Source organism: Arachis ipaensis, chromosome B06 (genome assembly GCF_000816755.2).
Source record: "Arachis ipaensis cultivar K30076 chromosome B06, Araip1.1, whole genome shotgun sequence".
Classification (NCBI taxonomy): Eukaryota; Viridiplantae; Streptophyta; class Magnoliopsida; order Fabales; family Fabaceae; genus Arachis; species Arachis ipaensis.
In genome coordinates, this window is record NC_029790.2 from 132,756,547 (window position 1) to 132,773,035 (window position 16,489).

Sequence of the window (16,489 nt, forward strand, 5' to 3'; positions counted from 1 at the left end):
TATGCTAAATAATGCTAATTAATCCTAATTGATCCTAATTATAGTCTAACAACAGGATCCACAAAAGTTACAGGCATTATAATCACACTAACCAAATGGTACATATTTAATTCATTTTGATTTGAGTTATATTGGAGGAATTTGAATCTATGTCATTGAAAGTGATTAAACTTGTTAATCGTGAGTTACATGAATGTCATTTAGGAGTGTTTATAGATCGGATCGTATCCGTAAATATGCGATAAATATCTGCATCCGATTTAAAAATTACGAATATGATCCGATCCGCAATCTGATCGGATCGGATAGGATTTGATTCGCACCCGAGACACTTGGACAAATAGGGTTATATTTCGAAACTCCTAATTCGAAAACCAAAATATCTCTATAAAGTAACCATTACAACACACCTCCATGGCTTCAACGCATAACTCGGCATGAACAGAGTGCTCCCAAAAGATAATAAATAGGGATCATCACAAACATAGAGGCATAATAAAGATTAAAAAAAAAACAGTATACAGCAAGACATAGTTCTTGAGATTAAGGTTTTATATTATTGCATCTGTGAACTAACTTGAGTGTCGGAGTCCTTTTTGCATGTACTCCATACTGCTCGGATTGAGAAGGATCTTAAGGTGTAGCGCACAGAAGAAAGGCATCACAGACACCGTTCCAGCTGCATCCAACCTATATCTCGGAGCAAGGTTCCTTGCAAGAACAGGATTCGATCCGCACTCTTTACGGATCGGATCGCGGATATCTGCTCAGCATCCGCGTATTCGATTCGCGGATCTGCAGATCCGCACAATAATAATTAAAAAAATAATATATATATATATATTTGGTATTATATTTACCTGTTTGTATGTTTTAGTTAGTAGTTATTATTCATATATTGGTTTATTTTATTTTTGTTATTTAAAAAAAGTTTGATAAAAAATATTTTAGGAATAAATAGGTTTAAAAATGTGAAAGAAATATTTTTATTGAATTTCTTTTACATAAAAATATGATTAAAAAGAAAAGATTCAATTATGCGGATATATCCGATATCCGATCCGATCTGCAAATGTGCGGATCGAATCGGATCTGACACTAAAAACGCGGATATCATATCCTATGAAGCACGTACACTTCGCTGAGTTATCGTATCCGCGTGTCGGACACATTTCGGACACGACACTCACCGACACTCGTCCGACACGCGTGTCTGCTGTGTCCAACCGTGTCTTAATAAAAAATAAAAAATTTTTCTCCGGACACACCTAAATACCATCACGTGTCCGCGTATCTAGTCTTATTCTTAACATATATTCTTAAAATAAATTTAGATATAATATATATTATTATTTATTAAAACAAAAAATATTTTAAATACTTGATATAATTAAAATAAGACATTAAAAATAATTAAAAATTTTAATTTATATTTTAATATCAATAAAATATCTAAATATCATTACAATTTATCTAAAAAATACTTTATATTTTATATATATGCGTGTCTCCGTGTCATGTAAAATTTTAAAATTCGCGTGTCGGTGTGTTCTGTGTCGTGTCGTGTCCGTGTCTGTGTCAGTGTCCGTGTATCATAGATCATATCCGATCAAATCCAATCAAAATTGTGCAGATCGAATCGAATTTTCGCCCATATCCAATTTGATCCGCGTACATCCCTAAAATTGCCATCTATACAGAATTTATTAAATGTTCACTATAGGTGCCAAGCGAGTTACTAGCATCTTGGGATGTCAACCCTAGTTGATATTGCAAGGCTATACTAGATTCAGTAGATTGGTCATCATTTTGTTTTTCTGTTTCCTTTAAATGCAAGAATAATCACATTTTTTTATTTTATATATAACTTTTTTTGTATATATATTTTAAAAGTATATATCTTTTACTGTATTAACTATAATATAATTTATTTTTAATATATATTTTATACTAATGACTGATTTTAATGATTGATTTTAATATATATTTAGGATGATTGTAAATTATATTCTTGTACTCCAATGGGCTTCACAAAAGAATAATAATAAAAGAAAGAGATTGAATCTTCGGACTCTATTGGAGATTGGGCCTTGGCTTCTCGTTTCATGCTTCGTGTAGTGCTTTGTATCTTCTGGAATGTATGGCGCTAGACGTCCACAACACTACTGCACACGGTGAGGCTACCATAGGACCTGTACGACCGGCGGTGGGTGGACAACAGAAAAGAAGATGCATGGGGTTGCTGCAGCGCGATGTCACATCACAACGGAGGGCAAACGGAAAGATGAGAGGCTGAGCGGCGTCGAACTAGACAGCTGAGAAGTGCAACGACGACGTCGAGTGTTGGGAGTAATTTAGTAAAGTGTGATTTGATTTAATTGTAAATTCTTATTTTCTAAAATTTAAAATCTAAAATTAAAAATAATTAATTAATAATCTAATTTATAATTTTAATTTTAATTTTTTTATTTTACTATTCATGTTGATTAATTTTTTTATTATCTTTTTATATTTTTTTCTTTTTTTTTTTGGCTATACTTGATTTGATTTAAGTTTTTTACGATTGAACCAAAAATCAAACCTAAACAAAGAAACAAGAAAAATTCAATTTTTCAGGTTTGGTTATTGGATTTTCCAATCTTTTATATGATTTTGAATACCTGTAATAATTATAAGAGATTTGAAGGTCAATATAATTTTAAAAAATGCTAATTTTAAATTCTCTTGAGGCATTATTATTTAAGTAAAACTCTAAATTAATTTATTTTTTTTTGATTGACCATTTTAGTCTATATCATCCTTATTTGTTAGATATTAATCCTTAAAATTCCAAATTGTCATATATTGATGTTTTTTATTTTAGTTTGGGTGGTTTAGAACTAATTGGTTTGTAATTTTTTTTTGTTTTTATTTTCTAAAAATAACTCTCGTTTATAATTTTCTAAAATTAGAAAACAATTGGTTAGTTAAACTAGATTCTATCTCTATAAAAGGAAATAATGAATATATTTTTTTGTTGGTTTTATTTTTAAAATGTAGTATCAATTTAAAATTAAAATATATTTTAGTTGATATTTAGTTGAACCATTAAATTAAAATTTTTTTAAAACACACTATAATAAAGTTTAAAAAAATTAAAATATCATTTCTTTGATAAAATTTATCCTTTAACAACATAGGTTACGTCTATATAGAGCAAACCTATAATATGTTTGCAGGACTTGAAATTTTTTCATATAAAAAAAATTCAAATTGTATTTAACTATAATAGAACTATAGAAGTAAAAATAGCCTTTTCATATATTTTCAATCAATAACACTAAAACAAAGTAAAAATATTATTTCATATTTTTAATGCCTTATTTTGTGGCTCGAGATTTTAAAATGAGACATTTTTTAAGATTTTAACAATCTTCAAATCTTTTACAAATGCACTCTTATTTTAGACATGGTTTCATGTTAATCTTATTGAATATGTAAACTACTCCGTCTCATGTATTCTATGTGTCTATACTCTATACATGTTGTTGTCCCTTTTTTTTTCTAAAAAAAAAAGAAAAAAAGAAAGAGAAATCTTAAAATAAAGGCATTATATTAATATCTGTTGAACATTATATTGATAGTTTTTTTAAAAAAAAAATAATTTATTTTTTTAATAAAAATATTTTTTAAATATATATCCAAATAAATTTTAAATCAAATAAAAATATTTTTTTTAACTAAAAAAAGTCAATCCAAACTAGCACATAATAGTTGGATTTCATGTACTGACATAGTTGCAAACCTGAAAATTATTCCTGGTGTTTAGACACTATAAAAAAAAAAAGTGATACAAAGGGGACACAGATCCAACTTTTTGTGTTATTTAATGGGCTTTTTTTTTCATTATAGTGTACAACTTTTACATGGGCGAGGCAAATGAACAAAAAGTGCAAACCAACCCAAAATTTTATAAACAAAAATAAAATTTTTACCTTACTCTCAATTATTAGGTGTATGACACCAGTTATGAATACAACTCCTTATGTTTGGTGTAATGTTAAGAATATTAAGATAATAAAAGTAGAATTTATTGTTGAGACAATAACATTAAATTTTTTCTATGCATTTATGTATTATTATTATATACACAAAGCACACTCAATATAAAAAATAATAATAAGAACAAATAATATATAGTTAGAGTATTCAAAAAATTGTATAAACTAAATTATTAACATACAATAACTCAATTAGAAGCTTTTGTTATTATTCTTAATATTTAACGTGAAATTTCTAATTTAGCAACTATGACATCCAAAATATTCATGCAATAATCTCAACATTCTCACAAAATGTTAAACCTAAAATCTAGACAAAGTATCAATCTCCAAAATAGATACTAATTTTATTTCATTATGAACAATCAATAAAAAAAATATGAGAATTATCATTTTAAATTTGTGTTATTAATTTTAACAATTTATTTCATTTTTAACAATGAGCAATAGCTCAAATGGCATAATCTCCCCATACTCAATTAAGAGGTTGCGGGTTCGAGTCTCCTTTCTTTGATAAAAAAAAAAATTATGTATGATAAAGCATATGTTTACTTGTTTAGAATACAAATTTTACTATTATATTTATATGTTCATGATTTTAATTATATTTTAAGTACTCTGAATAGATTTATTTTATTATATTATATTTTACATATAAATATATGTTCCATTATGTAATTAAATAAAGATATATTTTTTTAAAAAAATTAATAACCAAACTAACTATTAATTATGTTGGTAAGGAGTGATCCACGGTAAAAAAAGGGATCGAGTAAGAAGACAGGAGATAGCAATGACATCGGCACTGGCTATACTAGGAAGGACGGGAATTCAACGACGTCAGCGCTTCTTATCACGACGGCAATGGCCATCGATACTTGAAATGACCGAAGCTACGCGATGAAGAAAGAATGAAGGAGTGGAAATGTGCTTCAATTAACGGGAGTGGAGTTTTGATATTTTAAGAAATTATACCATTACCCATCTCAAATAATAAATTACAAAATAACCCAACTATGGTTAAGATAATAATCAATTAAATTTAACACATCATGAAAGGTAGTAACTTACATGTTATTTTAGAGGAGTTAGATAGTATTCACCAATTCAATTACATGCGTAATACCATTTAAGCGATACATATCTTCTCCTTTATTGCTAGTTATCATTTTAATTTCATTCTTGAAAAAGTCTAGGGGTTAGCAACTTTTTAAAAAGTTAGCCAGTATTTAACCATAAAAAAAAATTGAATGATCTCACACCATTAAATTTAATTTCACACCATTAAAAATATTATTGATGGCCAATTGATAGTTACAAAATACAAAAATTGGTATTGTAGTTCTCTTCTTTTCATAAGTTGTCTCAGTTTTTTGTGGTTACTCTCTTCGAATTGTCGCACGCTTTGTGGTTTACTAAAAGTCTGAACAAATAAATCGTTTCAGCCAATTATTTTTTTTTCGTTCAAACATTAATTGTCTTGCTCTAGGACAATTTATATTTATTTTCTGAAGTTTATTATCTTAGAATGATTTATGTATTTTTTTTTAAATGAATTTTAATTTATAAATCCTCTAAAAATGCTACCTTTTACGAAATAACCTAAAGTACAAATAAATGACTAGAACGATTTATATAAATATTGGAAGAAAACTTTTGCATAACCAAATTTTATTTAGATAAAAATCCTAAATTTTGAGCTCAAATATTAAAAATAACAAAATTATGGCAATAGACTTGTACAGTGTCAAGATTTTCAGCATTAAGTTAGGTAAAGAAACAAACAAAATATCTCATCATTGCAGCATAAGGGGAAATCAAAGTGACCACACTATGTTGCATGGTGCATCCAGAAAATCAACCAATAAGAGACCCACAACAGATAACGTTGTACTTGAAGAATCATAGCAATATGAACAGAAAACAAATACGATAAATGTACTACTATTCTTACTACTATTAATGACTAAGGTGGCAAGCAATCACTTCAAACTTTATATATAATCATTCAGCAACACATATATAGAAGAATTAATAGTAATGCTTCATAGTGATGTGAATGGAAATTATTGGCGAACATTATCTACGTTGCATGCACTCAACTCAATAGTTAGTTAGTCCAACACTAATAGGAAAAGGAGGAACTTTTAGACGTTCACACATGCAAGAAAAAAGATATGACGTATTTTTATATATTCATACATATACATCCTCACTTTCTATGGTTCAAATTTGATGTAAGATATTTACATTAGTGGACCGTATCTCAATAAATATTATTATTAAATTTCCAATAAAAAATATCATTATAAAAATTTAATATAAAACTTTTAAGTAATAAATTGTTTTTTCTATTCTTTGGATATTGAAATTTTAAGGGTTTTTTGATAAAGATAATTTTCCTCTATATATCATGTCAAGTTTTATACATCTAACCAACAAATTCTTTTCTTTTTAAGTTTTTATTACTTCCCTCCTCTTAGAAAACAATGCACAAAAATTTCATTTATAATTAGTTTGCTACAGATATAATCATTCACATGTATTACTACAATAAAACAGTATTTTTGTGATAGTTTTTTTTAATGTTTGGCGAAAATTTTAACCGTCACTAAATATTTTCGAGACGGTTAAAAGAAGTGTTACGAATTTGAGCATCACCAACTAACATAGTGATGGTTTTGGACCACTAGTTAGTAAGGAGTGTTACTAAATTATTTGTGACGATTTTTGAGCTATAAAACTGTCACTAATTTATAACACTTGTCTACATGTTTTTGTGTTGTATTTCACGACGGTTTAAAATCATCGTTAAATTATTAAATTCTGTGACAATTTTTTTATATTTCTGACTATTTTAAATTGTTACAAAATTTTTAGCGACAATCTAAAACTGTCACTAAATTACTAGTTTCTGTGACAATTTTTTATATTTAGTGACTATTTTAAACCGTCACTGAGTTACTAATTTATGTGACTACTTTTTTTTTTATATTTAGTGAATGTTATAAACTGTCATAATTTCTTCAACATCAAAATTTTTTTTATTAATTATTATAAAACTTATTTCTATTCTAAATAACAATTTTTATGTATATAAACACTATAATATCAATAAAAAATTTCCTTTTCAATAAAACTTTTTGCATAAAAATATATTTATACAATCATAGATCTAATTCATTGTTCATCTAATTCATAATTCATATATCTGTATATAAAGAGTAAATATTACCATGCACAACACAAATATAGCCCCTATAACATAATTCATATATCTAAGTGCTAAATAAATATATGATATTCAACTCTTAATAATCTACTAGTAATAACAGATTGTATAAACTCTCTTGTGCAAAATAAGAATCACTTCAGAAATACGAATACCAAAATTCATGTCTCGAACATAGTCTAAATGTTTTTTACATATGTTAAAGCACCCTCATCACCCGACCATTTGCTTTTACAAGTCTTCCAAATGATATTAAATAGAATCAAAATTAGATAAGCATCAATAGATTAACTTTAACAAATATATATTAGAATTTTAATCCCAAGTAAAATGCTGCATGATATGGGTTTTGTTTTTCTAGGACATGGGATGTCCATAGAATACAGAAAATACTAAGAAAGGGTTCTAACAGTATATATTTATATCTTCTAGAATTTTTTTTTAAATTAATAGAGCTCCAATAGCAAAAAATAACCCATCTTTGTTCAGAAGGTTTTTAAAAATGTCTTTTTTTTATCAATTTAAATTTTTAATAAAAAATATTAATTTATATACTTTTTTTATTAGCTTATTTTTATTAGAGCGTTTTCTACTTCTATAAACCATGAACTAAGACAAAATTATTCTCAACTTAGTCCATAAAAAGTGATTCTATTTTTTTTTTATCATGTAGGAAAAAAAATTCGTGAGGTAATTAAATGAACTAACAAAGCTTTTTTTGTCATGGAAGCAGCTGGCCCTTTTCACTATTTTAGGCCAATGACATTTGAAAAGAATTCTGCTAGGGAATCAAGAGTGGGATCAGCCAACTTCTAACAATATTTTTTGGATTGGACCCCAAAGTCCAATTTACCAAAAATCATCCCCTAAATTACTCAGCTGTAACCCTAATTTTTCAAATTTTACCGTTGCACCCCAACACCTTCTACTCCCACCGATTCTCACCCTCTACCTCAAAGCCATCGTATACCTTGTCTCACGGCGGCGCATCAGCAAGCACGAACACCATCCCACACGGTGGCGTAGCACCCACCGCGAGCACCATCCCCAACGACGGCACATCCCCAGCGACGGCACACCCTCCCAACGACGACGGTGCATCATCAACGGCTCTCTTCCAGAGGTTTCAATTGCGTCTCCGCCACGCATGCAACAACAACCATTTGCGTCAACCAGTTGTATTGTCTGATACACTCAACGCCGCCACGTGAAGGCCATCCCTGTTTGCTAGAGGCATGGACAGGTCTCCTTCAGTTCAGACGCCGACTTCAGTTCTACAAGCATTCTCAAACGACTGTAACAGGTAAGTGGATGGTTCTTAATTGATTTTGTGAATGTACATGTTCAATTAGGGTATGTTCTATGGTAGATTAAATTTTGATAAATTGTTGGATGTTGTTCTCTAAATTGCTTAATTTTGGTGAGTTGATACAGTTGGAACTTGGACGTTGCTGAAAGTAGGGATTGGAAGTTGCAATTGTTAGAGATTGGAAGTCGCTTTATCTTTAGGAGTTGGATTTTGCTGAGTTGCATGTGTGTGGAGATTCGATTGTGCAGTTTTTTAAATTGGACTTTTTTTGCTACAAAATCCCATTTGTTTTCCATTAAAAAGGTTGGATGTTGTTTATTTTAAGTGTTGGTGTCTTCGATGGTGTTCAAATTTTGGCGATTAATTACTACTTAGTTTACTCTACATGTACATGCTCAAATGTGTTGTATCGATATCGTGGTTTGCAATTTAAATAGAAAAACACAAAGGGTTCAGTTATCTACACATGGTGAAACAGAGCCATTTTATCTACAAATTTTCTGTTTATATATTGTTGATCATATTAAACATAATTTCGTTCTAGCATGTATGTGGATGGTTCTTAATTGATTTTGTAAATGTACATCTTCAATTAGGGTGTGTTATACGGAGGATTAAATTTTGATAAATTGCTGGATGTTGTTCTCTAAATTGCTTTATTTTGGTGAGTTGATGCAATTGAAACTTGGATGTTGCTGAAATTAGGGAAAAGGAAGTTGCAATTGTTAGAGTTTCGATGTTGCTGTTTGCTATTGGTAGGAATTGAAAGCTGCTTTACTTTCGGCGTTAGACGACCATCCTGTATGCCGCAACCAGCCCAGCAACAATCTTAAGGAAGTGAGAACCCCCTTTACAGCACCAAGCACGAAGACCATGCTGCAACATACGTAGTTACATACGAAAAAGCCAAGCAAGGGGGAAGACAACAGAAGATGAAAGATACCTAGAAAAATCATGATTTTGTATCCGTTTGAGACACTTGTGATACTGTTTAAAGTATTTACTTTTTTAGGCTATACACAACATGTTTTTGTGCAAATAGTTGCTTGTTTTTGGCAACATCCACGTGGATATTGCTCCTATTATGCAGCAGGATGTTCCTTTACCCGGCTAAATGGATGTTTCTGAATATATGTTCCTTTACCCTTCTAAATGAATGTTTCTGAATATATGTTTCGAGTTTATATGTGTTAATTAGTAGAGGATGCCTCTATTTCTTTAGGTAGTGAATGTCTTTTCTGTTTTAATTCTTCGGCAGGTTTCTTAGTGTTTGTACATTATTTTTTTGCCAAGATATAAATGGATTTTCGTTCTGTTAATCAGGAGCATCTTTCATCTTCAGGCTAAATGGAAGTTTCTTTATATATTTTACTAGTTTTCTTATGTTACAGTTGTGGATGTATCTAGTTCTTTAAGCATTGTATGGCTTATTTATGTAATCAACCTACTTGACAGGTTTATTTGTGTAGATACCAGTTTGTTAATACCAATATCTACATGGATGTTGCTTTTGTTAGGAATCAGGATGTTCCTTTACCTTACTAAATGGATGTTTCTACATATATGTTTCCGAGTTTATCTGTGTTAAATAGTAGGGATGCCTCTATTTTCTTTAGGAAGTGAATGTCTTTTCTATTCTCCAATATTCCTAGGTTTTTTGGTGTTTGTACCTTGTTTTTTTAGCTAAGATATAAGTAGTTTTTTGTTCTGTTAAGGAGCAGCATCTTTCATCTTCAGACTAAATGGACGTTTCTTCATAAATTATCCTAGTTTTCCTGTGTTGCAGTTGTTGATGACTGTATTTGTTTAAGAATTGCATGGACTTTTTTTTTAAAATCCTACTCAGCATGTTTCTCCGTGTAGATACCTGATTATTATTGCAAAGATCTAAGTGGATGTTATTTCTGTCAAGAATCCGGATGTTTTTTTTTTCATACTAAATGGATGTTACTTTAATAGAATCCATGTAAATGACAAATCAAAAAAGCTTATCCTACATAAGTAACGATAAATTTGTCATCATGCTAAGATGAGATGAAAGGAATCATAATATTCATTCAACTTATTCATATAATTTGCAACACTGTAGAATCAGAAATTCATCATGACAAAAAATAATGCAAAAACCCTATATTTTGTTAGAGGGGTGAGGCTACATCGTTTAGAAAATTGTTATATCATTACTATACAACTAGCTAAACAAAGAACAAGTTTCTATCTGCTATACTTGGATCACGTCTTTTTCACTTCATCCGGTTCATCAACTACTTCAAATTTCTCGTCTATCAGTTCAAATTCATCAATCATCTTAAAGTAGACTTTTTGTTTTTCAATGTAATCTTGCAGCTTGGAATCCTTGAGTGTATCTTTTGATGATATGATACATTGCTTCTACAAAAAGTAAAAATAAAGAATAAATGGAGCTGTTGTGATTTCTTAACAACTCAGCTTCTTTAATTTGTTGATCTTCCTCTTATTAAATTAAAAAACATAACCATAGTTTGGATGTAATTAACCAAGTTGCCTACTTACTATAACACATGCAAGGCACCATACCTCAGGGGAATCAGGAGCAATACCAATTAAGATCAACCATTTTTCTACAGGGACATATCGATAATGAATGAGTTGATTGTTTGTCAAATTTGTTCTTTCAAACATCTTCATAGTTTCAGAATCCCCTGCATGATACATATATCACATACCAACAAACTATTTAATAATTTTCATACAAGCTACAAGCACCTCAACCAAAATGCATAAGATGGAGAACATAATTGAATTAGCAGAAAAATCTATATAAAATAAAAAGAAATATCCAACTAAAAAAAATTAAACATCCACTAAAACAAAAATAACCCACAAATTAAAACACATAACAACTAGAACAAATCTTTAGAAACTTGGTTTTGTTTTGGTGCTTATGTCACAATGTAAGAGCTAGCAGAGTATAATTCGTATGCTCTGCATATGTCCTTAACCAGTGAAAAGCTATGGTACTCTCAAATTCTAACTCTTCGGATTCTCATAAAGAAAAATATATAATGATAACTAGACACCAACTAGAAACTAATAAAAAAAGGTAAATATATAAGTAGCCAAAATATAAATAAGTAAATCTTCATAATTTTATTTCATAGAGGCAATTTAAATGAATTTAAGGAGTATATGAACCATAACAAGAATAAGAAGCCACATAAGTTTTTCTTCCTTTTCTTTTCTTACACCTTTAATTTCTTTTAATGGAATAGAACAAGATCATAGTATGCAAAAAAATTTAAAAGCAGTAGCTTAATAATTTTTCATCCACATGTACATATAAAAAGAACATAAAAAAATACACAAAAAAAAATAGCATGAACAAATAACTCAATTAACACACCGCTAACATTAGATTTTAAAGAAAATAAGGTTTTCGATGTTTTAATTATAATCATCTAAATGCTTAAGAATTTGCTATGCAAAAATTTTCTTTAAACAAAGAACTATCTTATTACATTATATAGTAAATTGATAATTAATTTAAACCAGAAAAGACTGATACCATCGTATAACTTCTAACCAAAACATTACTTCCCTTATTATCCTACTTAATTCAAGTATCAAAGCCCAACAATGCATCTAGCATTGATCAATACAATAGAAGTTTCCAACAATATCCAAGGAAGAACTTACCATCCCTTCTAAGATGACAAAATCTGCACCACTGGCAAGGTAAGCAAGATCTTGTGACACTCTTGTAAGATCAATGACCTGCAATCTGTTGATCGAAGGAAGAGACAACAACAAAATCATTACAAAAGTTTGATGATCTGATATCATACATCCAATCAAAGTACTATAATTTTCAAAACTAAACAGCATTTTTATTTTTTTACAAGTAAATCATTATCGGAGTTAGCATTTAAAAGATTTGGAATTTTAGGTACTACATGGTGTTGTTGTATAAAATTTTCAAAGATGATGGCATGCCTAAATCTTCATCAGCAACAACAGAACACAAAAATATCAAAATTAATAATAAAAACAATTGAATTTTAAATTAAACTGCAGGAGAAAAAAGGAAATTAGAAAAAAAAAAACTAAAAGAATATGAATTGGCATCACTTCGAATCGCGGGGGAAGAGGGGCTGCGGTGGTCGGGCGACGCTACTGCGACTCGTGAGAGAGAGGTCGATTCGGTGGTCGGCGGCGCTACTGCCAATGCGAGAGAGAGAGAGGTTGCGGTGGTTGTCTTTGTTTCTGCGAATCGTGGAGTGAAGGGGCTACGGCGTTCACGCGAGAGCTCCCTCCAGCGGCGACGTGCGTGGTGCAATTTGGTAGTGGCGAGGCAATGTTTTGGGTGACGGAAGGTCCAGACAAAAAGAAGAGTGATTACTGAAAATGTGTTTAGACTTCTCAAGAGATTATTTTTTCTAATTCTAATTATCCAAAACTTAACTAATGCTAATTATTTAAATTTTGATTTTTTAAAGTTTAAAAATTAATTATTAAATAATGTTGTTTAAGTTGATTGGTTCAAAGTCTTGGTTTCGTATACTTTTCCATTTAAAAATTGTATCATTATAAGAGTGAAGAGTAGAGAACGAAGAACAATAAATAAGAGAATATGATGAGAATTGATTTTGTGATAAAATCTCTTTAACGCCGAGAGGAAAGTGACGCCGCAATATACTACTTGCTTCACATTTCACTAATCTAACTAATTATTTGATTCATGCTAACTAATTAATTAAAAAGCCTAATCATTTTTAACAGACTCTAGCTTTTTCTTTCAACTCATAATAATAACTAATTTTATTTTAATTTTGTCTAGGTTCTCTATATTAAAAAAGTTTAAAATTTAATTTTTGATAAATCTAAAAAAAAAAACATTTACATGCATTTATATGATGAACTTGTCAATTATTGTTATTTCCCATTTGATAAACATTGAATTAAAAATTGAGGATTTATATATAGGACCGACCAATATAGTTTTCTAAAGAGATGCTTGTAATATTTTTTGTTTTTCTGTAAAAAAATTAGAGAGGAGAAGAGACAAGTTTTGTGTGTTCCACTTTGATCAAATCAAACAGTATACAATATATATATAGAAACGTGAGTAAACAGGAAGAATCAGAACGAGAACCACTATCATTATCTTCTTGTACTAATCTATCTTCGATTGAGGCAAAGACTTTAAAAAAGAACAAATGATCACGCATTTGAAAAAAATAGAAAGCCCTTTATGATCAATGTTTCACTCAACAAAAAATATACACTTATAGAAAATACAATAATACCGAAAAGATAAACATCATAACGAGCTCTTAAAGTGATGAATGTATGTTAATGTGTTCCACTGTTCCAGATAAAATAAAAAATATAACGCAATGTGAAAAATAATTTTATTATATCTACATTTTTTATAATAAATATTAGGTTTAATTACTCTGTTGGTCCCTATAGTTTCGTGAAATTTTCAATTAGGTCCCTATATTTTTTTTTCTTTTTAATTGAGTCCCTACACTAAATTTTTTTTCAATTAAGTTATTCTTAGTAGTAATTGGCTTAATTTTATAAAGACCCAACTAAGAAAAAAAAGAATTGATATAAGGACCTAAATAAAATGAAAAAAAGTGTAGGGACCCAATTAAAAAAAAAAAATTGGTGCAAGGACTTAATTAAAAGGAAAAAAAGTATAGGGACCTAATTGAAAATTTCGCGAAACTATAGGGAGCAACAGAATAATTAAACCTAAATATTTTTTTAATATAAGTATTTTTTTAACAATTATTATAAATGCACGTTGATATAAGTATTTTTATTAATGAGAAATTAATCTATTTTAAAGATAAATATATTTTTTTTTTACGGATTTCTTAACTCGACAAGTCGAGAACCAATCCACCACATATTGATGCTCTATTTATTAAGAGTCTGCTGTTAACTAATAGATTGTTATACAGACAAAACGATATTCGAACTCCAAATATTTGTTTAAACGGACAAATGAGATGACTATTCAACCAATCCAAATTGATTGAAACAAATACTAATTATTTTTAATAATAACTACTATATATAATTTTTATTTAATTTTTTAATAATTTTTTTTATAAAGCATATACTAGTTAATTAGGAAAAGTCTAGGGAGCCAGCAACTTTATTAAATTCTGGCCAACATTTAACCAGCAAAAAAAAGTGAGTCATTAGATAAAATCTCAAACTAATCTCACACCATTAAAACCATCATTGATAACTATTTAATGGCTACAAATCACAAAAATTACTGGCCCTAACATTCCTCAAACCAATAATGTCAAACACAAGATGAACATAATATTATTACTTCTTAGCAATGAAATTCAACCGCATGTAAGATAAATGCTCCATATAATATGTAGGGTTGTTTAATTTCAACCTCAGTCACATCAAACATCATATTTTTCCATGCGTATCATAACGAAACCAAACAATATCTAAAGAGATCTATATTCTATAATAATGCTCATAATATATATGAATCAAAATTGTATAGCCACAATATCGATACGACTCAACTTTGACATGCATGCACTCTAATAAGAAGATTTCTGACCCCCAAAAAAAAAAAAAAATTGTAAAGCCGTCACCTCGTTTAGAAGCAATCTTTTATGTCATCATGGCCAATCTTTGAAGTATGTCATCATAACCATGCATGTATGCAACTACACTCATGTATTTGTGATTGATATATATAGTGGATGTTAACAAATTTGTTAATAACTTAATATAGAACTATCTTTATTATTCAATATTTTATTTTCTTATATTTTTATAGAAGAGAGAGTTTATTATAATGTATATATCAAAGAATTTATGATTAAAAGTTCAGATCTAGAGTTTGATTTTGTTTCTCTTATTTCTCTAAAATAAAAGTATAATTCAACACAAGGCAAACAATTGGCATGCGTATATATATAATTATTTATATTCCTCTATTTAACCATTTAAATCTTTCAAATTAGTGATGATTCTATAACATGGTATTTAAAATTGTATGAACTAAAATTTGTATAAACTAAGTCAACAATTGATTTAGACAAACTATTGGCTTAATGGTTCAATCAGGGCAGTGAGTCATTAGTCAAACCGTTTCCACATTCATGTGACATATAAATAAAAACAGATAATATATAAACCAAAATTTAATTAGAGCTCTTAATGAAAATATCAATAAAGATTTGATTTATACTTCATTCATTGCATGATCATAATACTTCATTCAAAAGTATTTATACCTTTTTATTTGAAAAGGTATTTGTGTATTCTCTTGGTCTTATAGATGATGTCTTATCTTTCATGAGTCTAAAAGGGTGGTGGTATAAATTCCCTATTAAATTGAAGCATTTACGACTCCATAATAATAATGTTGAGATTATGGTTTAAAAATAACTAAAATATCAAATTTCTTAAAAACAGAGTACAACAATGTTAGTTTCCCCTTTATTTGATGACATAGAGTATCTAATCTCTTTAAAAACATTAACATTCACCGGCCAAAATTATTTGGTATTTTTTATTTTTATTTATTTATTTTTGTAATAAGGATATTAGCAAAAAATAGTGCCATGTGTCATTGTCATAATTTTAGTATATTTTGCCCTCATTTTCTCTTTTATTTTCTTGCTGACACGCATATATGTTAGTAACATATAAATCAATGAAACTTATTGTGTATATGTCAAGAATTTCCAATTGAAATGTTCCCTTAGTCTGGTACAGCTAAAGTTTTAGATAAAGAGGGAGAAAAATGGAAAGTGAAGTGGAGAATATTATCTAAAGTACTACCTATGATTCTATAAAGATATATATCAATCCTAGCATTATATATATATATTCGGTTATGTTAAAAAGACAAAAAAAATAGTGGAACTTTATTTT

The 16,489-nt window shown here is 29.0% G+C and overlaps 1 protein-coding gene across 1 annotated transcript; it reads right to left on the bottom strand.

The window, feature by feature from the left end:
• Positions 10,789–11,399, bottom strand: LOC110264187 (clathrin heavy chain 2-like). Its single transcript, XM_021105848.1, has 2 exons — positions 11,138–11,399; positions 10,789–10,972 (listed from the first exon to the last, which is right to left on the bottom strand). The coding sequence occupies exons 1-2, from the start codon at positions 11,273–11,275 to the stop codon at positions 10,814–10,816; spliced, it is 297 nt and encodes a 98-aa protein (XP_020961507.1). The 5' UTR covers positions 11,276–11,399; the 3' UTR covers positions 10,789–10,813.

Coding starts and splice junctions, on each gene's coding strand:
- LOC110264187 (XM_021105848.1), bottom strand. CDS start 11,275: ATGTATCATGCAGGGGATTCTGAAACTATGAAGATGTTTGAAAGAACA. Junction 10,973..11,137: donor TTGCTCCTGATTCCCCTGAG/GTATGGTGCCTT, acceptor TACTTTTTGTAG/AAGCAATGTATCATATCATC.